The following is a 24,728-nucleotide window of genomic DNA, read 5'->3' on the forward strand; positions in this document are numbered from 1 at the left end:
AGAAACTTTGAGTTAGTTAAAAGCAGTAAACTCAATGGAAAATGTGGCCACTGTGAACAGTGGATTAAAAAGAAAAATCATCTTGAAGTATTTAAAATACTTGAACAAATTGATGCTTTCCTGGTGGATATTCTGAATAAAATAGGTAAACTGCTACTGCTACTTCTACTTTTTTTTAGTTTTTTAGATAAAGAAATCCTTACAATCTTATCATAGAGCACTACAGAACAGCATTTAACCAGGAAGTTTGCCTCTCCTTCTATACCAATTGTGCACATATGGCCAGAGTTAGCTTCAAACCATGTACCTCCAGTATTGAAGCCGGGAATCTAACAACTACACCCTTGGTGCTAACTACTACTACTACTACTACTACTACTACTACTACTACTACTACTACTACTACTACTACTACTACTACTACTACTATTACTACTACTACTACCACTACTACTACTACTACCACTACTACTACTACTACCACTACTACTACTATTGCTACTACTACTACTACTAACAATAATAATAATAATAATAATACTGTAGCTAAAAAAAAGGGAAATATAATTAAAAATAAAATATAACAGTGTCAATATCTTCTATAAATATATTTATAACTTTGCATAAAATACAAAAAAAAGGTTATCATACATATTGCAATAAATATTGAGATAAATATACAATTAAAACTTTTTTACAATAAAAGAAATCATTTTGAAGAACAAAGTAAAAAATTATATACAAACAAAAAAAAGTATAAAAACTAATAAATTTGTTTTATAACAATTCAAAGCCTAAAATAAATATAACTATGGAATATATAAAAACTTAATTTATGTCAAAAAAACTTGAACTTATTGAAAAATGTTAAAGTATTAAAGAAATAAAATTATTTATAATTATTATTCTAATTCAATAACATAATTATTTTATTTGGTATTCATAAATAACAAATTAAATAATTATATAAAATAAATAGCTCGAAAAAAAAATTGTATCGAAAATAAGAGAAAAGCATTGTGTTTTATAAAGAAAAACACTGAAAAATTTTGTGGAATACGATATTGTTTTTAACATAAAAATGAAGGAGTTATGTACAAAAAATTCTTTATGTACCATCAACATGTGTTTCATGAGAATTACAAGTTAGCTTATCTTTTTATGTTAAAAACAAAATATCTTCTCTTAGAAAGCTTTAATGCTAAAATTTCTGCACAACTAGCTATAAGCATCTGCATCTCAAAAAAACAACATTAAACAATCAGTAAAAATGTTGTTTTCATAAAAACAATATTAAGTAAAACATATATCATTCTATTTTTTAAAAACCCATACAAAACAAAACAAGTTTAATTTTGTTTCATAAAACATATATCATTTTATTTTTTAAAAACCCATACAAAACAAAACAAGTTTAATTTTGTTTCATAAAATACAATACAAACTATTTGATTATTTTTGTTTTATGAAAATGTAAACAATGATAATTATTAATTCATATTGCATTAATCAAAGTTTTGTGAGGATACAAGCAGATGTCAGTCATCAGACGCAGATGCTCAAGTCAGTCATTTGTTGTCTATAACAAAATAAAAATGTTTTGCTATTTTGGAATTTTCTTAATTTTTGTTCTTTCTATAATGCACTATGTTTCTAGTATTTCTATTTTTGTCAAATATTTTTAATGAGTTATTAACTTTATTGCATGTGTGTGTATATATATATATATATATATATATATATATATATATATATATATATATATATATATATATATATATAAGCTTGCAAAAATATTTGATAATCGTATTAAGACCTTCATATTTATAATAAATCTGGGTTTTTGTTGAATTCTAAATCTGACACATTAAAAAATGATATTAACTTTTTATGAGATTTAACTTTCTTTAAATTTATACATCGCCAAGAATAAGCAATGCCAGTAAAAAGAATGATTAAGTTGAGTCCGTTTTCCAAAACATTTTCAACAAATTCAACTGGAAATTTTGCAACGCTATGAAAGTTATGAACAGTTTTATTTTCTCCAAAGAAAATTGTACCTTTTCTTACATATTTTTGAACAAATTTTGAAGTATGCATTAAAGATTCTTGAAAATCTACATAACCAGGAAGTAAACAGTAATAAATGTCAATTATTTGATGAACAATATTCTTATTGATTTCTGGTTGAAAAACATTGAGCAATTTTATTTTCATTTTGACAATAAAATTACCATTTGCTTCTTTTAATGATAGCAATGGAACCAAGCAACAACCTCCCCATATTATTTTGAAAGTCTGCTCATCAATAAGATTTAAATTTTCTTTCTCCAATTTAAAATGTCGCTTTGCAGCTAGATTATTTATTGCAATGGGGAATGCATGATTAGCAGGAAGTTCTTTTATCCCACGAATACTCCGTGCAGACTGCGGTAAAGCATGATACTTAAGTACTTCAACATACCATGATGAATATGAAGACCATTTATTTAATACCTTGTCACATACTGATAGAGTATCGCAAAACTGATCAATATGAAGATTTTGATAACGGATAGTTTTTAATAATGACTCAATTACTTCAGGAGTTTGATATTCTTCATTATATAAAAGCCATTGGTAAATCAAGTTCAAAGCATTGTTTTCACTTACTACTAACAAGTGGTCAGACATCATTAAAAGATTTACTGTAAAATGACTTAGAGAGTTAAAAACTTTTTGCTGTTCAAACTGCATTTCAAGAGGAAAAAATTTCTTTGCTAAAAACTTGGTGCAGCAATTTTTAATGTTCTCATAACGCTCATTATTATTAAACAATGCAAGAATTTGTGAAATATGAGAGAGAATAATATCACATTCTGTTACTGATTTGATTTCGCTGTGGTTTAAATGTTCAAGACCCTGTTGAATAAAATCAAAACATGAAAAACGAGCAGCAACATTCAATGTACACAATAGATCTGTAAGCGATATATTGTTTAAAACATCACTGCTATAAAATGCTTCAATCAGCATTTCTAGGTGCTTCCCTTCCCCTTTATTAACTTTTAAAGTTACAGAATTCATGGAGTTCTCTTTCATTCCAGAATCAACAAGAAGCTTCTTAAAAAAATCACTGCTAATACAAAGCACTAAAGAGTGAATTGGAAATGTGACATATACTGATTCATCAGATGCAGTTTTTTTAAAAGTTCCTTCATCAATTTCTGATTGGCATGAACCAGTTGACAAACTATTTAGATCATAGCCTTTTTGATTTGTCTTTTCTAAAACTGATGCAATTGATGTGACATTTGAGCTTGAGTGATGTAAAGCTAAAAAAAAATTGCACAATAGCTTATACAAATATTTTAGTGATAAGCTCATAACCAATACATAACAAAATAATTCAGTACATAACAAATAAATATTCATTCCAACATTTTTCTTATTAGAGTTGTTGTACGTGAAATAGGCTTTTCAGACTGATCTGGGTTTTTACAGATAAATCTAGATTCTTATCTATTTAATAACTTGTAATTAATTTCATATTCAAAGTTATTTATTTTTGTACTATATTTTATATTATCAAACTTCAAATATATATTTTTTCAGTTAAAGCCTAATAGTTATTCAAAACAAGAAAATAAAAAGTTGTTATTCAAATAATACTATAAATAACTTAGTGTATTATTTGAAAATTTCTTTATATCAGAAACATAAAGAAAATGTTCCAGCAAATGCTATATTCTACATAATGGCGTTATTTTTATGCACATAGTTTGTTTTTATTGATGTATTAAACTTTGAAATTGCAAATAAACCAAAAAAACACCCAAAAAGGTAAAATGAGTAGTAAGAATAAACCAATTGTTGACCTGGCCATGAATGGAACCATTTCCAAAGACATTTCCAAGATGCTAAACAAGCCTCTAATACTTTCTACACTGTGGTTAAATGTTTTCAAATGACTGGTTGTGTTAAGAGGAAGCTTGGCAGTGGTTTAAAGAGATCAGTTCAAACTCCTCAATTGATCAAAGCTGTCAAGAGCTGAATTTCTCGGAATCCAGTAAGGTCCATAAGGACAATGGCTAAAGACCTCTCAGTGAGTGAGCACACCACTAAAAACACAATCAGAAAGGATCTTAAGGCAAAGTCAAGAGCAAGGCTTAAGAAACACCTGGTTTACCTTAGTGTCAAAGAAAAAAGATTTTAAAGATAAAAGAAACTTCTGAGTCTCTTGAAGAAAAGACCAACAACCCTCATCTTCTCAGATGAAAAATTGTTTACTGTTGATTCTGCATCAAACACTAGAACCAATTGTTTCATTAGTCATCAATCAATTTAAACAGTCCCAGAGCATGTAAAATATTCAAGACTAAACATCCTGCTTCAGTTATGTTTGGCCTGTTTTCATCTGATGGTCTCAAAATGCCTCTGGTTTTCATCAAATCTGGTCAGAAAGTTGATACCAATGAGTACATTTGAATCCTGGAGAACCATGTCAAGCCCTGGGTTGGTGCTCACTACTCTTAAGACAAAAATGTGGTGTTCCAGCAAGATGTTCCATCTTGCTGGAATACCACATTTTTGTCTTAAGAGTAGTGAGCACCAACCACATATGTTCCATAAGACTCAGAGGTAGCTCCAGAAGAACCTAGGACCACCTTAAGAACTTATGGGATATCTCAGCCAAAACACTGATCAAAAGCCTTAAGTCCACCTGGATCTCCAGATTTGTCACCTCTTGACTAATCAATTTGGGCATACGTAGAGTGAAAGGCTTGTTGACATCCACACAACAGTGTCAACTCCGTGAAGGCTGTCATCAAAAAGGAGTGGAACAAGATGCCCAAGGACTATATCCTGACCACCTGTTCCAAGTTCAGGAGTCGTCTTAAAGCTGTGACTGATGCTGAGGGAGGATATATTGAATAAAATTGTAGTAAATGTCTTTCTGAATACCTTTTAATAGTTTTTTTTTTCAGCTATAAGTTTATATTCTGCATTAATTTAGGTCAAAATAATTTTTTTACTAAATTTGAGGTTGCAAACAGTATATATCTTGACAACTTCATTAAACTCTTTAAATATGCTCATCAGAAACTTCACATTGATTTATGTTTTATATTTTATTTGTTTTATATTTCATAGAAGTTTTTTAAATACCCCAAATTTTATAAAGCTTGAGCTTTATAGCACTTGGGGTATTTAAAATACCATGAAGAATAATTAACTGTGCTAATTACATCGCAATTATTATAAGGTCATAATTAAAATATTTCTTTCAACATTATTAATATTTTATTACTCTTTACATTTATTAAAAAAACAGTTTGTTAAATTGTCCTATGAAAATTGTGAAATTTTCCTATCAAAATTATATACAGTTAATACCTAACAAAAAAGCATGGAGAGAAGCAGATGCCCAATAAAAATAAAGAAACTTTAAAAAAATGATTCGAAACTTTAAAAACGATGAAAATATAAGTCCAAATTATTTAAACAACATGAAAAACATGAAAAATTAAAAATTATAAATGATGAATACATTATTATGCAGAGGTTGGTTTTATGATTGAGTCTCACATTACCCCACCATAAAAAATTACAACTAAAGTATTTGTCTGAAATTTTTTCTCCAAAAAGCACAATTTGATTCATAGGAAGCTGTTGCACACCATAATCTAACTTTACAAGCATCCTCAGCTAAAGTCTTGTACACCACTTAACTTGATTAGATGCTCAATTTTAAATTTTAAATTCAATAAAACTATGGGGAAAAAATTATGAATACTATGGAGAAAAAAATTTGAAAAGAGAATCGAACCAGTATCATTGGATAATAGTTGTCCCTTATTTGTTGACAAACTACATTAATCAAAATTTTTAGCTATATAATTATAAAATGCATATAAAAACAAATGAATACGTTTTGAATTTTGCAACAGTGTAAAATGTTAAAATTTTTGTTAAAACCTTTACAACTAAAAAAAATTAACTTTTTCTTTTCTAGTTTTTTTCTGTTAAAAACTTATTCTTTTCTTCTATTACCATTATTCCAAAAAAAAAAAATTAAGTAAAAAAATTTAGTATTTAGTGTACTTAAAAGTACACTGTATACTTTTAGTATTGAGTATTTTCCTACCATTAATATTCCTTACCTTGATAATCGGTTGTAGATATCTCATGAAACTTGACTTTTTTAAAACCTAAAGAATAAAACCTTTCTTTATATACAATATAAAATATTTATTGAAACCATCTGTTCTTTTAAACCTAATTTATAACCTTGATAAAACAGTGATCAAAAATGTTTATTATGGTGACATTAATGTAAAAAACAGATATTTACTTAAAGAACATTTTAAAAACATTACCTAAAGAACATTTTAAAAACAAAAGTGATTTACAAAAACAGTAGTCTTCTGTATCAAAATTTTGAGGAAATTACAAATCAAAAATACTACAAAGTTTAACAATAACTTAACATAGTGTACAAAAGATAATAATTAAAACAATTTTGTCACTATTACAATGTAATTGACAATAAAGCAACTAAAATTTCATGTAAACAATGGTAGTTAGTAAGCTTTAATAAAAAAAGTAGATCTCATATTCATTCTCTTAAAATAAACATACATTATTTGGAGGCGGTAAAGCTCCATAGCTATGTTAAATTTAAATGTGGTTAAAGATAAAAGGAGTTCATAAACCTCACATAGCAATTTTCATTGTAGCAGTAGTATCGCAAAAAAATAGCTCATTATTGACCTACAAAAAAAGTTTTTTCAACATTTCCATGCTTTAATTAAATAAAAATGTGGCATTACAGAAGCCATCTAAACTAAACAAGTGTGAAACCAAGAGTATTCTAACAAAAAACTGACCATAGTGTGTAATTGTGCAGTTAATAAAATAATAAAATCGCCAATAGAGTTCTACCAAAAATATTTTACATCTACGAAGTTTATTTACTTTAATAAACCAGTTATAATAAATAAGAAGAATATTTTGATTAGATAATCTATGTATGAAAATATAGTTTTCAATTTCAATTGTATTTAAGTTTTTTATTATTACTGGTATTTTTTCTGTAAATTATTTGTTCTACTCTATTATTTAGTTTATTCTACACGATTTGCATATAAATTTATGGGTCTATTATCCACACAACTTGCATATAAATTGCATCATTCTACATAAACATTTTTTGAATTTTGTGAACTTTAAACAAATACATTCCTCAAACATTCTTTAAAAAAAAGTTAAGTAAAAACTAAACTTAATATCCAAACCAATTACATTTTAATCCAAGCTTTTATTCTTATATGCAAACAAGTCTAGTTTCAGCACAGTTACAACAGTGTCTGCTAATAATCAAAATGCAGATTTAAAATGGTACAGTTATAATACTGCTATACACTGACTTTGAAGTGGTGTACTGAAGCAATACATAAATCACTACTGCTCCTTCTCTTTTATTATGAGATTATCAGAAGCATTTCGTTTAGCATAATAAGGTAGTGAATTACTCATTTTTCTTTACATTCAAATAAAAGATAAGCTTTGCACAAAACAGCATTTATTTTATGAGTAGATAACTATTTATTGAACTTATTTTATATTTATTGAGAACTTTAGAGTGATCTAATATTATCTAACTTAATTTAGAAGTAATTTAAATTTCATAAATTAATATTAAAGTTCAAGATTTTTTCATTATACTAAACAATTTGAAAAAAAAATTACCTGGTCCTTCAGTTTCACATTCAAACTTTCGCTTTTTATAAGAAATAAATTCCTCGTCGATTTCAACAATACTCAATATTCTATCACTGAGCTGTTGTTCTTTGAAATAATTTTTAAGTCCGTGTACAAAACGTTTCATTCCTTGAAATTTAAATTTATTACTAAAAAAAAATGGTATGACAAAAAATTTTTTTTATATGATTTGGTCAGTTGTTTAACTTAAACAATTTATATAGTTTAACCTAAACAATTAATATAGTTTAAAACATGGTTAAACATTATTTGCCACCGAAAACTGTTTACAATAACTACAAAATCCATAACTTTCGATTTCAGAATTTTATGTGCAATCAAGCTGAAATACTTCTGCACAATAATAAATAGCATCTTCCACGCATTTTACCATAGTTACGTTTTCTCGCTACAAGACAATTCTCCGGTTACGGAATTTAACACCATCATTTGGGTAACTCTTGTTATTCCAGTAGTTAACTGTGTTATGCACCTAAGAACGATGTTATTTTTCTATGGAAACTTAAATTATAAGTAAAAAAGAGAAAACATAAGTAATAAAATCTTTTGAAATAAAAAGTCTCCTTAAGTTTTTACTTTTTAAATCTTTTTACCTCAAAGCGCAAAAATGTGGTGATAGGGCAAGATAATTATAACCTAAGGCGAAAAACAAAATACTGCGATGTGCAAAATATTTTTCTCTCATAATATTTCAATTTATTTTGTGCAGATTGTCATCATACTTAAAATAAATTAATAAAAGAATTTCTAGTGGTATAAGAGTTTTGTTGTTAAAAAAGTTGCTGAATTCATGTTATTGATTTAAACCATATTATTCAACTCTTTCCGTAACCGGATTTGCATAAATTTGACGAATTTATGTAATTCCGGTTTTCGATTTGGTTACGGAACTAAGTGAATTTGACGAATTTATGTGGTAATTCGGTTATAGATTGCAAGAATCTAGCAATTTTTTGTATTCATTAAAACTTCTATGCAACACATAAAACTATTTGTTTCACCAGTAAGAATAAAAGTAATATAATGATTGTAATTATGAAAATATAACTGGAGAATTGCCCAATTATAAAACTCGTATCTAAAATGATTAAAAATTGTTTTACATATTTTGTATACATTGTATTTGGTATATGCGATATTGGTGTAGTGTTAGAGGTTACATGCGGTAGTGGTGTAGCGGTAGAGCGTTCGCTTCATAAGCGAGAGGTTTCAAGTTCGATTCTCACCACGTCCCTGTAGTACCACGCTCAACTTGTTTCTCCGCGCAGCGGCCTTGTTTGCCAAGGTTCGTGTTTTGGAGTTATAGAGTTGAGAGAGGGTTATAACCACAAGTAGCCTCCTTATCTGCAGTAGCCTTCTCGGTCTTGGGGAGGTGAGTTATAAAAAAAAAAATATTTATATTAATATATGTTATTCTTATTTTATTTCTGACGAATAATATTTATCTACGTTTAATTTGTATATTTTTTTGTATACTTAAAAATAAAAACTAATCTTAAAATAAAAATTATTCGAATTCAAGGAAGTATTTGGACACACAAAGACACGTGGTTATTTTCTGCGAAAATAGTGCCGAAGTAATTACTTTAATCGTCTGCCGTACGCAACAAAGCGTTTTACTAAATTGTGAAAAGTTTTGAGCATTATTCGCTTGATTTGATTTAAAGATCACCTCTGGAAGGATTTTTTTTGCGAAATAGACAGTGAACATCAAATAGAATTGTGATGTAATTTAACTATTCAAAAGAATTATTTATCATTGTATATATATATATATATATATATATATATATATATATATATATATATATATATATATATATATATATATATATATATATATATATACATAAATATATATATATATATATATATATATATATATATATATATATATATATATATATATATATATATATATAAAAACCGCTTATTCTGCCCTGTAATGTAAAAGAAATGCAAGTTCAAGTTCTAGACAATTTGAACAAAATAGTATACTTTTTCTAAAATATTTTAAACAACAACAACAACAAAAAATAGGAAGGAAATTCTACCTCAAGTAAATTTTGGTTGCACACTTCATTACACAACAATAAAACCAAAGTCAATATCAATAACTTGCGTTGAAATTTTATTAAAGAATTTACAATTCTGAAAACAGCTGCTATTTTAATCACTTTTCAGACTACTTAGTGATCGCTATCTTGAATCATTTTACAATTTCAAAATTTAAGAATTTAAAAAATAAGGTTTTGTTATCAAGATTAAAATTATAAAACATTTCTAAGTTATTATGTTAAGCAAAAATTTAAAGTTTTTAAAAATATTTTAATTTTAGATTAATTTTTTTCAGATTTTCAAGAGCGGGTAATAGCTACCCACTATAAAAAATCAGAACAAAAAGTAAAATAAAATAAAAAAATAAAGTTTTTATGAATAATTAAAAAATTTTTTAAAATGAAATTAAAGTTTCTAAATTTACCTTAATTTCGTTATTTAAAAAAAGTTGAAGTTCTAAAAATTACAAAAGTTCCTTAGCAATGGCCTTTGAATTTTCTTTATTTCAGAAATGTTGTGCAGTTTTTCTTTAAACTTTTACTGCACCTTTTAAAAGGTTGAATCCTACACTATTAAATTTTTTCTAAGCTAAATGCCATTTTTTAAAAAGTACATCAGTAAAGTACATTAAAGTAAATCAGATTATATTTTTATCAGTAAACTTTTGTTTTTGAAAGAAAAAAAAAAGAGTTAATTAAGCACTTTGTAATATAATATTATATGGGATCTTAAAACAGATATAAAAAATATATATAAAATTTATGATGATAAATCTCTTAAGTCATTAATTGTTAAATTAACATTACTCCAGGTGAAACAACAGTTACACTCTACAAAGAAACTTATTACTAATTATATAAATATAAACCCTGCTATTAAAAACCAGAGATGTAGTCAAAACAGTAAAGGTCAAGACCAGGACTAAGACCAAAACATTTGGGCTCAAGACCAAGATCAAGCCCAAGACTGAATGCTTCAAGACCAAGACATCAAAAAATCAACTCAAGACCAAGACCAAAACTTTGAAAGTTTTTACAAGACCGATGCACAGTGAGTTAATAGGTGGACAAAATTATAAAAATCCATGTCTGAAAGCTTGAATTTTTTAAAACAAATTTTAATTAGATATATTGAGGACTTCAAAAACATTTGAATTAAATTTTAAAAGAATGTATTCTCAACAAAAAATCATTTCCAGTAAAGTTTTTGCGAAAAAAAAGCGATAAAGTGAGAAAATGTAGTTTTTTACAAAGCAAAAGTGTAGAATGAATTTTTGATAAAATGATTAAATGTTTTTATTGACTTATCAAATAATTGTTAATATATAAAATTTTTAAAGAAAAAAAATTAAAAAAATTTTAAACCAGTTTTGAATATAATTTTTGGTAGCAAATGTCTTTTTTTAAAACCTTTTTTTTGAAAAGACAACAAGGAAAAAATTGTGCTCGATTTTGCCCTTATCTCCTATACATATTTTGAAGGCTATAAATATATGCTTTCATAAAATTATTTATCTAGCAGCTAGTATCTGCTACTTTTTTTAATACTTGCTGTAAAAAGAGAGATGTTTTTTTATTCAAGCTTTTTTTTTTATTCTAATGTTTTTGAATTAATAAGTATGTATATATATATATATATATATATATATATATATATATATATATATATAATTTTTTTTAGTTTATTATTGTTATTAGTAATATGTCAACAATTACAAGAGATCAAGTTCATCATTTCATAAGACAGCTTGGTTTATTTATATCTAATATTTATTTATATTCTTAATTTGATGTCTAATTTGTAACTTTTTTATCAAAGTATTGTAAACGTTGGTCTTTAAGTTATAGAGTTGATGAAAACTTTATGTAATCTAATTCCTAACTCCAACCTAAGAAAAAGAATATTAAATCATCAATAAATTAGGATAAAAAAATAAAATATATAGTTAGAGGTAGGCCTGTGAAATCATTTGAAAATTTATCAAGTAAGACAAAGAGTTGAAAAGTAGCAGCTATCGACTTCTACATCAAGTAAGACAAAGAGTTGTAAAGTTGCAACTATCGAACTGACTAGTTCTTCAAATGAACTGTTATACGCTAGTAGTTGTAATCTTTTCAAACATGGTAGAAGAAGTTATGTGAAAGTATTCAAAGTTTATCTGTAAAGCAACCTTCTAGTTCAGAAGATGCTTAAAACACTCTGAATAAAGCTCTAGCACTCATATTAGATAATAATATGAGCAAATCTGATTATCAACGCGCGAGAAATAATGCTGTGAGTAAAGGTTGTAATCTCTATCCTCCACACAATAATGTTTGTGCTGGTATAGAACAATGTCTTTCTGAACAAACATTATGGACAGTTAACAGTTTTTTTGGGAAAATAAAATTTCAAGCATTAGTCTATTGCTGTATGATCGAAAGAAAATTTCAATCATACAGCAATATGCCTAATACAGTTGCAGAAACAAGTTATCGATTCCATGAATGAACTTGAACATTACGTTCATAAGTTCGGTTTGATGGATCAACTAGCCAAAGGATTTATACTCAGGAAATAGTTAAGAAAGAAAACAGAAATCTTTTAGAAGAAGCTAGTTTGTTTATTTCAAAGTTGCTACAGCATTACCCAGAGCCGTAACCGCCGGGATGGCTAGGGGGACATAGCCCCCCCCCCCCCCCAATAATTTTTTAAAAAATATTTTTTTTAAGGCCATGCCTTAAAAAAATATATATTTTTTCAATCGAAGAAACCCCAGTCCCCCCAATATCAAAATTGTGGTTACGGCTCTGTTACCTAAAGCAACTATATCTTTTCAGTGCTGTTCAGTTTGTGGATGCAGTACAATAAAAATGAATGATTTTAATGCAGCTAAAAATATGTCATTGACAGAGATAAGTCTCTTCTTTGGCCTTTTAACTTTCCATGCTCGGATTAAAAGCTTATTTTAAGCTTCTTAAAATTAATTATAAATTAATGGTGAAAAAGTGGTCTACAAGAACACCATGTAAAAAGAAAGTTATCTAAGGACAAAAACAGAAAATTCAAATAAGATTTCTTGATGAAGTTGGACTGGTAATTGATATGTTAATGTCTGGTGGCTCTGGGTCATCAAATAATGGAAACACTGCTAGTTTTAGATAGAATCCTTTTTGCTTTACGTATAAAGTGCACGATTCAATGGGGTACTCACCATTTTATTTTATGTATGACCGACAACCCTGTCTTCCAATTGATGTAAAGTACACAGATGTACTTAATGGGGATAACTGCAACCCTGCATACGATTAAGAGGTTTTACAAAAAGGTTTACAAATGGAAAGAGGACTTGAAGAAAAAGCCATGACCAATATTGTTTGTACACAAAAGAAACAAAAAATAGACTATGATAGAAAGCATGCAACACTATCAAAATGTTTTGTTGATCAAAAAATACTTTTTGAGAAATCTAAAAAGAGAAAATAGAAAAGGTGGAAAAATAACTTTTTTATGGCTTGGTTCATATACATATTTATTAAGAAACAGTAAAGGGAACAACACATTAAAGAAGAAATACTATCTACATCATATTAAACCATTCGTCAAAGTGAAAAGTAATTTAAAATTGTGTGGTTTAACTTCGGAGTGCAACAATCAGGATAAATGTCAACGTAATCCCAAATTAATCAAACATCCCTCCAAAGAAATTCGCCAAAAAATAGCTGAAGAACAAGGACTCAAAATATTTATAAAGATCTTAATGATGGAGAAGAAAATGATGTACCTTCAAAAATGCATGTTTGTTCCAGTCACTTGTCAGGATATTTAGGTGATGATGTGGAAAACTATATTACCAAAAGTGGTATAGACACAGTTTGTATATGGGCTTCATATGTTGAGATCCTTGGTACTGCAAACATTGGAATTGATATTGCTATATGGTCCTTCACTGGACAAAAAATAGTATGGCTCAAATATACAGCATCCATTAAACTCGACCGACTAACAACTTATAAAGTTCTTTTAGAAAATAAAAACAATCATTATAATGTTGTTCATTCATCATCATTATAATGTTGCTTTGTCACTAAAAACTTTGTAAATCAAACGATGTTTATAATGAGCTAAAATAATGTTCGTATATCAGTTATTTTACATGTTGTTTGTTATAAAAAAATAAATAATTTGCTCAAGGTTGCATATTCTTTACAACTTATAATGACGTAAATAAACTCGTTTGTAATGAAACTTTACAAAAGTGATTTTATGGATCGCTAAACAATTAAATTTATTCTTAGATTAGATTTTGTCGCACAATAAAGGAAAATCGCTTTACTTGATGACAGTAAAATAATAACGAGAACAGTAAAATTATAACGTTAAAATATTACTGTCTCAATATTTTAATGTTATTATTTTACCCTAAAAGGAGTTTGAACGGTTGAAAATTTCGGCGCAGTAAAATTTTAACCCAGTAATTCAAAAACGCTACATGGGGATCAAGATGATTGAGAGTGGGAAGTTGCGGCGATCTACGGTTTGTTATTAATTACTAATCCATTCATTTAGTTGATACTTTTCGTAAGAATCAAGAAAGTAAAAGACAGTAGAGGTCCGAGACCAAAACCAATACTCTAGGCTTTCAAGACCAAGACTAAGACTTTAGGCTTCAAGACCAATACCATTTTTTTTATTGCAACTGGGGATACAGCACTTTTTGGTGTTTGAGAGAGCTAATTTCCAGACATGAGGCAAACACCAAACATTATTATATATATACTTATACCAAAAATGATGCTTTCAAAAAGTTGCAATGATTTGAGCTTGGCAAAAAATAGCCCTAAATTTTCTCCCCCTGTCCCAAACGTGAGAATAACAAATTATTAAAATATTTTTTTACTTTTTTGAACTAAATTTATATTTATAGATAAATTTTAAATTTCATGGAATAATCTTTCAGCGTTTAAAACTTATGACCACCTAAAGTTGGACCACCTAAAGTTGGAATTCTCTTTAATTTGAGGTCACATATTACACATGATTTAAAAAAATTGTATTACGAAAAATTGTGGTTTGATGTAGCGATTTAGACCGCTGTACAGTTAAAAACTTTGGTTGTACTTAATTAAAAAACTAGCTTGGATACGTTTGGATACAAATAGTAGTAAATGTGAAAAATTAATAACAAATTAAGAGTTTACAATATTAATGTAGTTTTTTTCAACCATATTCTAATACAAATTGCTCCCCGTTTTTGAATAAAATTATCAGTTACAATTGTATTTTAATATAAAATTAATTATAATTTAAAATATTTATTATAATTTTCAAATAAAAATAATTATAATTTAGAAAAAGTTATTTGCCCTCTGAAGTAAAGTTGACCATTACAACAAAATAATTCCTTTCTTAAAATCTTGTTAAATGTTACAACCACTCTAAAACTTGAAACTAAAATTTTTTCAAAAATGAATAAACATTTTAACGTCACTTATGCTTATGACTCATTGTGACGTTTTAACTCATTATGTCACTTATCAACTAATTAATAGTAAATACTATTAACCAATTTCTCGAACTAACTTTTGTCCATCTAACTTGGATTGGTGAGAAGAGGAACAGTACTAGCCAATCTTTTGCTATTTGCACTTTTTTTCATAAGTTGATTTCACTTATGTCGATTTCTCTGTGTACTACAAAAATAATACTAATCCATCTTTCTTTCATTATTTTTTGCCATAAAGTAGATTTAAACTAGTCAAAGAACAATACCTGTCCTGGACTAGTACTGATTTTCTACTCAATTCTTATAACGCGCCAAATCAAGTTTAATAAATTCTATCACCAGAATGCGCCCAAGTCTATAAAATGTCAGTTTAGTACAAAAGTTAGGTTGACGTGTGCTCAGAATGTGAGAACTTGAGATCAAAAATACGCAACAAAAACTTAAACGCTAATAGAGTGGCGGCAACGCAGCTTATGGTCCAAAAAAGACGTGCTAATAAATTTTATGATAAGATTAGAGAAGTAGCAAATCATTGTAATACAAATACAAACGTAGCCGTACTATGTTTTGACTTCATGCAAAACTTCCCTCTTCCGCACATATCTATTCAAGAGGTATTTTACTATCGTCAGCTTTAGGTAAATACCTTTGAAATTCACAATCTGAGTAATAATACGGGCCACTGTTATGTTTATCACGAAAGACCGGCCCGAAAAGGCCCAAATGAAGTATGTACCTTTCTACAAAACTATATCTTCACAAAAATTTGGGATTCTGTTCAAGAACTTCATCTATTCTCTTGTGGCTGCCCTGGGAAAAATAAAAACCATACCTTTTTTCGATTTCGAGTAGCTTTACAAGCTGGAAAGTGTTTTAAGAAAATTTATCTTTATATTTCTACGCGGGGACACTCATACCTTCCCTGTGATAGACTTTGGTACTATCAAAAGAAATATACGAAAGCATGATCGCATCTACCTTGTAGATGAGTATATTGATTTGATAGCTAGTAGCAAAAAATATTCCAAACCATTTACGGTTATGAAGACCACGCACGAGGACATTTTAAATTTTAAAGATTGGTGGTCTACTGTTTATAAAAAAAGCCCCAAAATCCATCAGAGACAACATACGCAATCGCACATTTTCTGTATTGGATTATAAAATGTTTGTTTATGACAATGCAATGCCTGGGTATATGACAACATATGACTTTATTGATGGATTATGTTCCAGAACTTTTAAACTTGTAAAAAATTGAGTTGAGCAACAACTGCCCACTAAAAAAGTTTATCAGGAACCAGTTGCAATAAAATAAAAATAAAAAAATCAATGATATTAAAAAACTGAAATGTTACATACCCACCAGCGCAACTGAGTTTTATAAAAATATATATTCCTGGAAAACAACCGGCAGCGCGGAGGAAGATAATTAGCTTTTTTTTTTCATTGCAATGACTATTGTTTGTTAATTTAAATACTTATTTGTTTAATAAAGTATAGCTTTTCACGTAAATTTTGCAGTTTTTTTATTCCCTAATTCGTAAAAGTTTGATTGTGAGGAAGAATAGTACTTTTCCAAGGATTTTATTAAATTTTTGTAGCAAAAACAACTTTTTTTTCTATGAACACTATATTAACAGGTGTTTAGGGAATGGAAATAATTACCTGCTAAGATAACTGGCATCCAAAGTAAATAGTTTATAAACTATAACTGTTTAAAACTTAAACACTGATTATCTCGAAATGAAAATATTGGACTAGTATTGTTCTTCTTTTCACCGATTCACTTGTATAAAGCAAAACTGTGTGCAGTGTTTAGAGTTCTGGTTGAGAACCGAAAAGTCCAAGGTTCGATGCCGAATTTGAACTTCCTAATTAAGTTAAGTTTTGGACCTTAATATTTAAGAAAATAGTTTTACAAAACTTTTTACATTACGAACATGTAGCGTCTGTTTATAATGCAAAACACTAAAGTGCGTTCCTCATCTTATTGAAATTAGGGATACAGTGACATGCATATTCATTTGAAAACATCGTTTTTAGTTAGTTTTTGTGTTTTTATTTAAACATAAACAGAAAGGGAGAGTTATTAATTTGTTGCAAAATTTGAAGGGAGACGGAGTCGGTAAAAGCGTTACGGTATGTTGCAAACAGAAATTTAACTAAATTACGCGACGTAATTTATTGACGACCCCTTTGTAATTTAACATTTTTAAAATTTAAGCTCTGAAATTTATTATAAAGAGGTATTTGAAAATCTTTTTTTTTTTGTCTCTATAGTAACTTGAGAACAAATATGCCGACAAACAGTTGATCTGAAGCAACTTTTTGCCGAGAAGTGGTTGCTTCAACCAAGAATTAACCTTTGTTAAGGTTCTCATAATTGTACAAATGTAAATTTAAATTACTTTTTATTTTGTCGATAAAATTAATAACTTAAAAAAAAAAAAAGGAATATACTTACTCAAAAATTCTTTTTAAAAAAATAAAATAAATACTTTTCTATTACATCATTACTCGTTGTGACCCCCCTATCTGATATATAAATAAAAAATAAAAATGTTTTTTTGCAGTGAAATAAAATATTTATAAGTATTTTATGATATATTATAAGTTTCTTGACTTATTAGAATTTTCTACAAGTTTGCCGTGACAGGAAAATTTAGATTTACATATCGTCACGGTAATTTCTCAATCGCCAAAATTTTTCATGTTTTGAGAAAACTAAAAAAAAAACTAAAAAAAATCGCTATTTATTCTCTTAAATTACAACGAAACAAATGAAAAAACTATGTTCTGATTGGTTTAAGATACAGGTAAAATGTTATATAATAGAAGATGTATAAAAATATACATTTACAACTATTAACTCAAAACCCTTCAAAAATGACTTAGGCGATTGAGAAATGACCGTGATAAAATTTAAAAAATGCGTATATATACTATAGTAAAAGTTTATGTATACAATGTTAGAAGATTATATATGCTATATTAGAAACATGTTATAATACTCTCAAAACTTTATATATACAATGTTGTTGTAAACAAATTAAGAAACAATAAAAAAAACCTACGTTCTTCTTGACTACGCATTTAGTGTTCGCAAAGAGTTTTTTGTTTTTTTCGTCAACCCTGAAGAAATTTCAGAAAAAAAAAACTTTTACTCCGGACAAAGTGCAAAAAATACTTTTACAGAACAGTGGTAAACCTACTGCTTTTTATTTATTTAAAATGTTAAAAATTAAATATTAATTTTGTTATTGTGAAATAACATTAGTGAAATAAATAGATAAAATTTCAAAAGTTTTATGAAACCGATTTGTGCCACCAAATCAAAATATCTTTTTCGAAAAAAGTAGATAAACAACAACTAAATATTATTTTAACGCAATGACGACTTAAAATAATTAACACTTTAATTTTAAATTGATAGAAGTGAAGTCTAAAAAAAAAACTAATTTGATGATTAAACTTTTTTAATGCACCTAATTTATAGATAACTTAAAAACTTTTGTGAGTTTAACAGAAACTTTTCTATGAGTAGCCATTGTTAAGAATATCGAGATTACGTCATTACATATATCGTATCTACGTTTGCGTTAAAACCTCTTTTCTTAATTCTGGATAATGAATTGAGCATTGATGAACAACAAAACTTTTAAACTGGTACATCAGAGCATCGTTCTAAAAATAAATTAATTAACATTAACTGGATCCTGAAAAAAAAAAAAAAAAAATTCTGAAAGTAATTTTTTTTTTTAGATCAGATATGCAAAAAATTTATTTAAGGTGCAAATAAACTGATCGAATAAAAAAGCGTACTCATGTACATAAAAACTCTAACAAGAATACAGTTCCTAGTAAGCATGTGTCGTCCGGGGTTGATCAGAATATCAACATGACTCTTAATAAGTTTTATAAAACGATCAAGTTATTTGTCTTTATGCTGAAGATTATCAACTTGTTCAAAGTGTGGTTTCAACCGAATCATAATAATAATTGCTGTCATAAACAGCAAGTTTTACTTTGTGATGGCATACTTTTTATATTAAATGTTCCATGCATGTTATTAATTTAGCTCTGTGAATTAGAAACAGAAGACAATAGAAAGTATTCATATACTTTCATAATTTGCCTATGATGAATTGAACATAATTTATTGAATATATAAAAATGGTCTACGATGTATTGAATATAATGTATTGAATATGTAAATATGGCCTATGATGTATTGAATGTAATGTTTTGAATATATAAAAGTGGCCTATGATGTATTTAATTTAATATATTGAATATATAAAAGTGGCCTATGATGTATTCAATATAATATAAAAAATCTATATCTATATCTATATATATGTTTGTTTTCGTGACGACATTTGGAAATTAACTCTGCCTTTTTATTAAGTAGCTCTTCAGCATTTTTATATAGTAAAATTATTAGTTTTTCATATAAACAAAGTAAACATTTTTTTTGTTGTATTGTTGTAAGCAGGGGCTCTTTTTAGGATCGATCAAGTTAATTCTGGTGCTTCTGATTTTTTCCCTTAGATTCCCATATATATTTTGAGAAAGTGGTTGTATTTGAAAGTTTTTTTATTTGTAAATGATTGCTTGTGGTTTGCATATCTCTTTTTCCACATGCCCTCTGATAAACCAATGTATGCTTTGCTGGGTACGTTAAGGGAAGATGTTATACATTTGTAAATTATGTTATTCGCTCAAAAATATTTATTCATCTGGCAGATTTCTTTTTGTTTAAATTTGCAAGGGAAATTTTCAGCCGTGTTTTTTGAAATTACTGTTTTGTTGTGACTTTTTATGATTTTTGAAATGTTGTTTGAGAAGCTGTAGCTAACTTTTGTGTCTACATGAATCATGATAAATTTATTTCCAGTTGCACTTAATCTACATTAAGCAAAAGTTACCACTTAATCGATGGGAAACATGTACCTAAGATTAGATAAAATCTACAAGAAAATACAATAATATAGTATTTTCTTGTAGATTTTATAAATTTTTCATATACTAACTTATAATTTGTTTAATAACTTATTTTTAATTATTATTGGTTAATATATTGATACAGTGTAAATAGATATATTAATAAGTTAAATGTAAAATAGATAATGACACGTTAAATAGATTTTTTTCAATGATAAAAATGTTATATGATGAAAATAGTTTTTAATTCTTTTATTCTATTCATTACGAATGTATTTACAAATGACTATGATATAAAAAAAAAAGAAAAGAAAAAACATTCTTAGCACAACTAACAGATGATTCTGATACCAAAAAAATTAAAATAAATTACCTCTGGACCAATTCGTTTAAACATTTCTTCCTTTGGAAAATGAATAACTGGTCTAATTCCAGATAGAGATTCACCTTATAAAAATTTTTAAATTTACTTTCTTAAAAAAAAAAAAGAAAAGAACTATTTTAATAAAATCAACAATTGATAAAAAACAGTTATCATCAATCAAAAGTTAACCATGCATCAAGGTATCAAGTTGTTCAACAATATAAATGGCGGCAACAGCATCATCAATCTCTACCTAAACCAATAACTTTTTTATACTAAAAATTAGGAAATAAATTTTAATATATTTAAAAAAAAACAAACAATAAAACGGAATGAAATGCAAAAAATAAAAGAAAAGAAAAGTCATTTAAAAAAAAGCAGCTAAACTCATTGTTCATATTTTTCAAGTTGGTAAAACAAAAATCAACATTCATTAAATCCATAATTTATAAAAATTGATAAACTTATAGCGAACATAACTAAGCAACCTGAAAAGCTGCCTAGTTATGTTCGCTCCTGAGTTTATAATTATTAATTTAAAACTTTTACATGTGATAATTTAATACTAATTTAAAAATGTATACATTTGAAATTATTAAGTTGCCAAAAAAAATAAACATTTGAATAATTTTGTACAGTTTTATCATTTTATTCAAAAACAAATATTCCAGAAAAGAGCTATAAAACCACAGTGTAAAGTGTTACATTGGGCCCGGAACTTCTCTTAAAAACCCTTAGGGTCAAAGTTACTCTTACAGAGGTAATGACTATGGCTATATAAAGCCTATTCATACTTATTGATTATTACTTTCATACTCACTAATATATGGGTACATTTACATATACAGTTTACATAAACTGATATGACAATTTTAAGACAAACACTTTACAAAAAAACAATATAATGGCCAATATAATGGCCATTATATTGTTTAATTAATATTTACAGCAATATAATGGCCAATATAATGGTCTAAAATTACTTTATTTTTTAGTTACTACTTTGATTTAGGAAACTGAGAGTTATGTGAAGATTACCTTCAACCACAACCTTTTAAGGGAATGGAAAAATCATATTATTGAATATTACTACATCTTTTTCTTGAACAAAAACTAGAATGCCATTAGGAATATTTGTTGAATGATGTTCTGTTTATCAAAACAATTAAAAACTCTGAGTAGATTCTCAAGTTCTGAGACCAGATTAAATCACGGAGAGCTTCTGAGAAGAGCGGTGTTAGAATATTCAAGAAATAGAATATTGATGACTTAATATAAATGAATAATAAATCTCCAAGCAGAGGCGTAGAAAGAATTTTTTGGTGTTCAAGATAGGTAACTTCCAGACATGGAGCGAACTTCAAACATTTATATGTTTATACTTATGTCAAATAATAAGGGTTTGCAAAAAATTGCGATGATTGGAGACTGGGAACAAACAAACGCCCCAAAAGTTTTGCCCCCCTGCCCCAAACGTGAGAGCAACAAGTTGATGAAGTATTTTTTGTACTATTCTTAACTAGACTTATATTCATTGATAAATTTTAGATTTCATTTTAAAATATTTAAGCGTTCAAAAATTATGACCATATTAAGTTTAAACCCTCCTCAATTTGAGGGGGTTGCAAATTTTATATGGGAATAATTTTTAAACGCTAATAGATAATACTATGAAACTTAAAATTTATTATGTCTTGTATACTCTATTAAGTTATACACTATATCATAATTTATCAATATGTTTCTTCATAGTATATCAATATGTCTCTTCATAGTTTATCCATAGTTTATCAATATGTCTCTTCATAGTTTATCCATAGTTTATCAATATGTCTCTTCATAGTTTATCTATAGTTTATCAATATGTCTCTTCATAGTTTATCAATAGTTTATCAATATGTCTCTTCATAGTTTATCTATAGTTTATCAATATGTCTCTTCATAGTTTATCATATATAGTAGATAAACCAACTACATAAAACTGTGCTATCTTATTAAATAAATTTTAATTTTGAACTGATCTCACGATCAACTTTTTCACTAAAGATGTAGTTTGATATGTTACTTAATCACTTACAAATAAAAAGCTTTTTAACAATTTTCACAAAATATTACAATATCAACAAACTTTTGTGGATAAAATGTAAAAAGCTACAGTTTGTTCACAAATTTTTGAACTCATCAAAACTATTCAATATAAACATGTAAACCTTTTAATTGGTATATAATATGCTGGCTTTAATGAAATAGGTGCTGAAATATTAGTCAAATTTAATTTTTTTTAGCCTGTCTGGGAAATATTCTATTTAAAAATCAATGCAATTAAATATTCGCTTAAAAATCAATGCAAGCTATTTATATAAAAGTTAATACTAGACAAAGTAATCAAAAATGCAAAGTATTAATATAATAATATTATACAATTAATACAATTAATTAATACAATTAATATACTGACCTAGTAAAAGAATGTTCTAAAATTTGGAAGATTAAATTTTGATAAGTGCAAGATTATGCACATTAACAAAATAAATTCAGAAAATTTATATTCTATTGAACAATGTGAAAGTAAACAAGTTTTTAACACTTGGAGAAGATTTAGGTTAACTTTAATATGAAAATTTTTAAAAGTTCAAATTAAATCAGCAGCAGTTGAAGCAAATAGTAGATAAGGACTTTTTTCTATAATTTTAAATATAAAACCAAATCATCTTTTAGACAACTTCAAAAAAGTTTGGTCCAACTATATCCTAAGTATGAAATTCAAATATGATTAGCTTATATGGAGAAAGATTTAAATTTCCTTTTAAACATACAAAGACGACCAACAAAATTGATACTAGAAATATAACATCATATAAAAACACTTAAAACTGTTAAGTTTAACAACTTTAATAGAAAGAAGAAAAAGAGTGGATCTAATAAAAATTTTAAATTCCATAAAATACTAAAATATTATAAAGTAAATTTATAAAGCAAATTAAGAAGACCAGATCATTACCTATATTACCTATATTGATGTCTTTTTTGAAAATAGAAATTTTTACAAATCTGGCATTAAAAATTAAATTATGCAATAAATTCTGTTACTGAATTTCAGTATGTAAATGAGTTCAAAGCAAAAATAGACATACTATGTTTTGTAAACTATTTTTTAGTAAATAAGTTAATTAATTTATGACTGGACCTGTTTTGAGTCTGCCATAGAGTCAACTTGTAGTTGAGTTTCAACAGAGAAATTTATTATTATTATATATTAAATATTATATTTGGCTATACATAACTTTAATTTTATTAAAGTTATGTATAAAATTTACTACACATTGCGGGCATTACATATTAGATAAATTTAACGAAATATTTTAAATATAATATTCCCCTAAAATTTAAAAAATTTAGAGGAATACTATTATATTCAAAATATTACCCAAAATATAATGTTGCCTTATATAAAATAAGGGAGTGAGAGAAATTTGCATAATTCTACTTTCTTTGTTAAAGTTGTTAATATTTATCTCCATTGAGCTTTCATAGATCAAAAATATGACTGCATCAAGTTTATGGTATTCAGAATAAGTGCAATAATTTGGATTATGTTGTCTTCAAACATAAGGATTTATGAGTGATGACAAGATGTCTCCTTTGACGAGCTGTTTACTCACCTTTAAATTTAAATATATATATATGTTAGTGTTCTGTTTGAATCTCTAGTGCAGCTTAGCTAAGTCATTAACCAGTGACTACAACTATACAACATACATTCACCTTAATTTGCAGTATTCTTTTAGATGTAATGTTTTTTCTAATGCATTTCCAAAATCTCTAAATATTTTATATTGCTAACAGAAGTAGCTTTTATAGCTACTCCTGGTCAGGTAAAATTCAAAACCATCACAATCACCCTGCTACTGTTAACCCAGTACTTACTTGGCCTATGTCCTGCTGCCTTGTAGAATTTTCTTTTCCATGCAAAGACTAGGAGAAATAAACTCTGACTTAAAATTCCCAATGCCTTAATGTTCTTGGTTAGGTAAAGACTAGAGATAGTGTTTTGATAAAAATCCTTATCTTGAGAAAATATTAACTGAATCCAGCTAAAGTCTTGTAGAA

At 27.2% G+C, this 24,728-nt stretch overlaps 2 protein-coding genes across 5 annotated transcripts in view; both read right to left on the bottom strand.

Annotated features, from left to right (window-relative positions):
* LOC105843325 (uncharacterized) overlaps window positions 1-18,451 on the bottom strand; it is a 24,810-nt gene extending 6,359 nt beyond the window's left edge. Inside the window, exons 1-2 of the mRNA XM_065793715.1 lie at window positions 18,385-18,451; window positions 6,144-6,191 (exon numbers count right to left, since the gene is read on the bottom strand). Of these exons, the coding sequence (XP_065649787.1) occupies window positions 6,144-6,170 (27 nt within the window). The 5' untranslated portion in view covers window positions 6,171-6,191; window positions 18,385-18,451. The remainder of the gene's footprint in view (window positions 1-6,143; window positions 6,192-18,384) is intronic.
* LOC105843324 (minichromosome maintenance domain-containing protein 2) overlaps window positions 18,394-24,728 on the bottom strand; it is a 36,716-nt gene continuing 30,381 nt past the window's right edge. For 2 of the 4 annotated variants that reach the window (XR_010637676.1, XM_065793713.1), the window contains 3 exons: window positions 20,808-20,871; window positions 20,628-20,701; window positions 18,769-18,994 (listed from right to left, as the gene is read on the bottom strand). Coding sequence is in view for 1 of the 4 variants with exons in the window: in XM_065793713.1 (XP_065649785.1) it covers window positions 18,899-18,994; window positions 20,628-20,701; window positions 20,808-20,871 (234 nt within the window). In the remaining 3 variants the exon portion in view is untranslated. Of the gene's footprint in view, window positions 18,443-18,768; window positions 18,995-20,627; window positions 20,702-20,807; window positions 20,872-24,728 lie in introns of those variants that run through there. The other 2 variants (XR_010637674.1, XR_010637675.1) reach the window with 2 other exon arrangements.

The sequence above is a fragment of the Hydra vulgaris genome, chromosome 03, assembly GCF_038396675.1.
Source record: "Hydra vulgaris chromosome 03, alternate assembly HydraT2T_AEP".
NCBI classification, from domain to species: Eukaryota; Metazoa; Cnidaria; class Hydrozoa; order Anthoathecata; family Hydridae; genus Hydra; species Hydra vulgaris.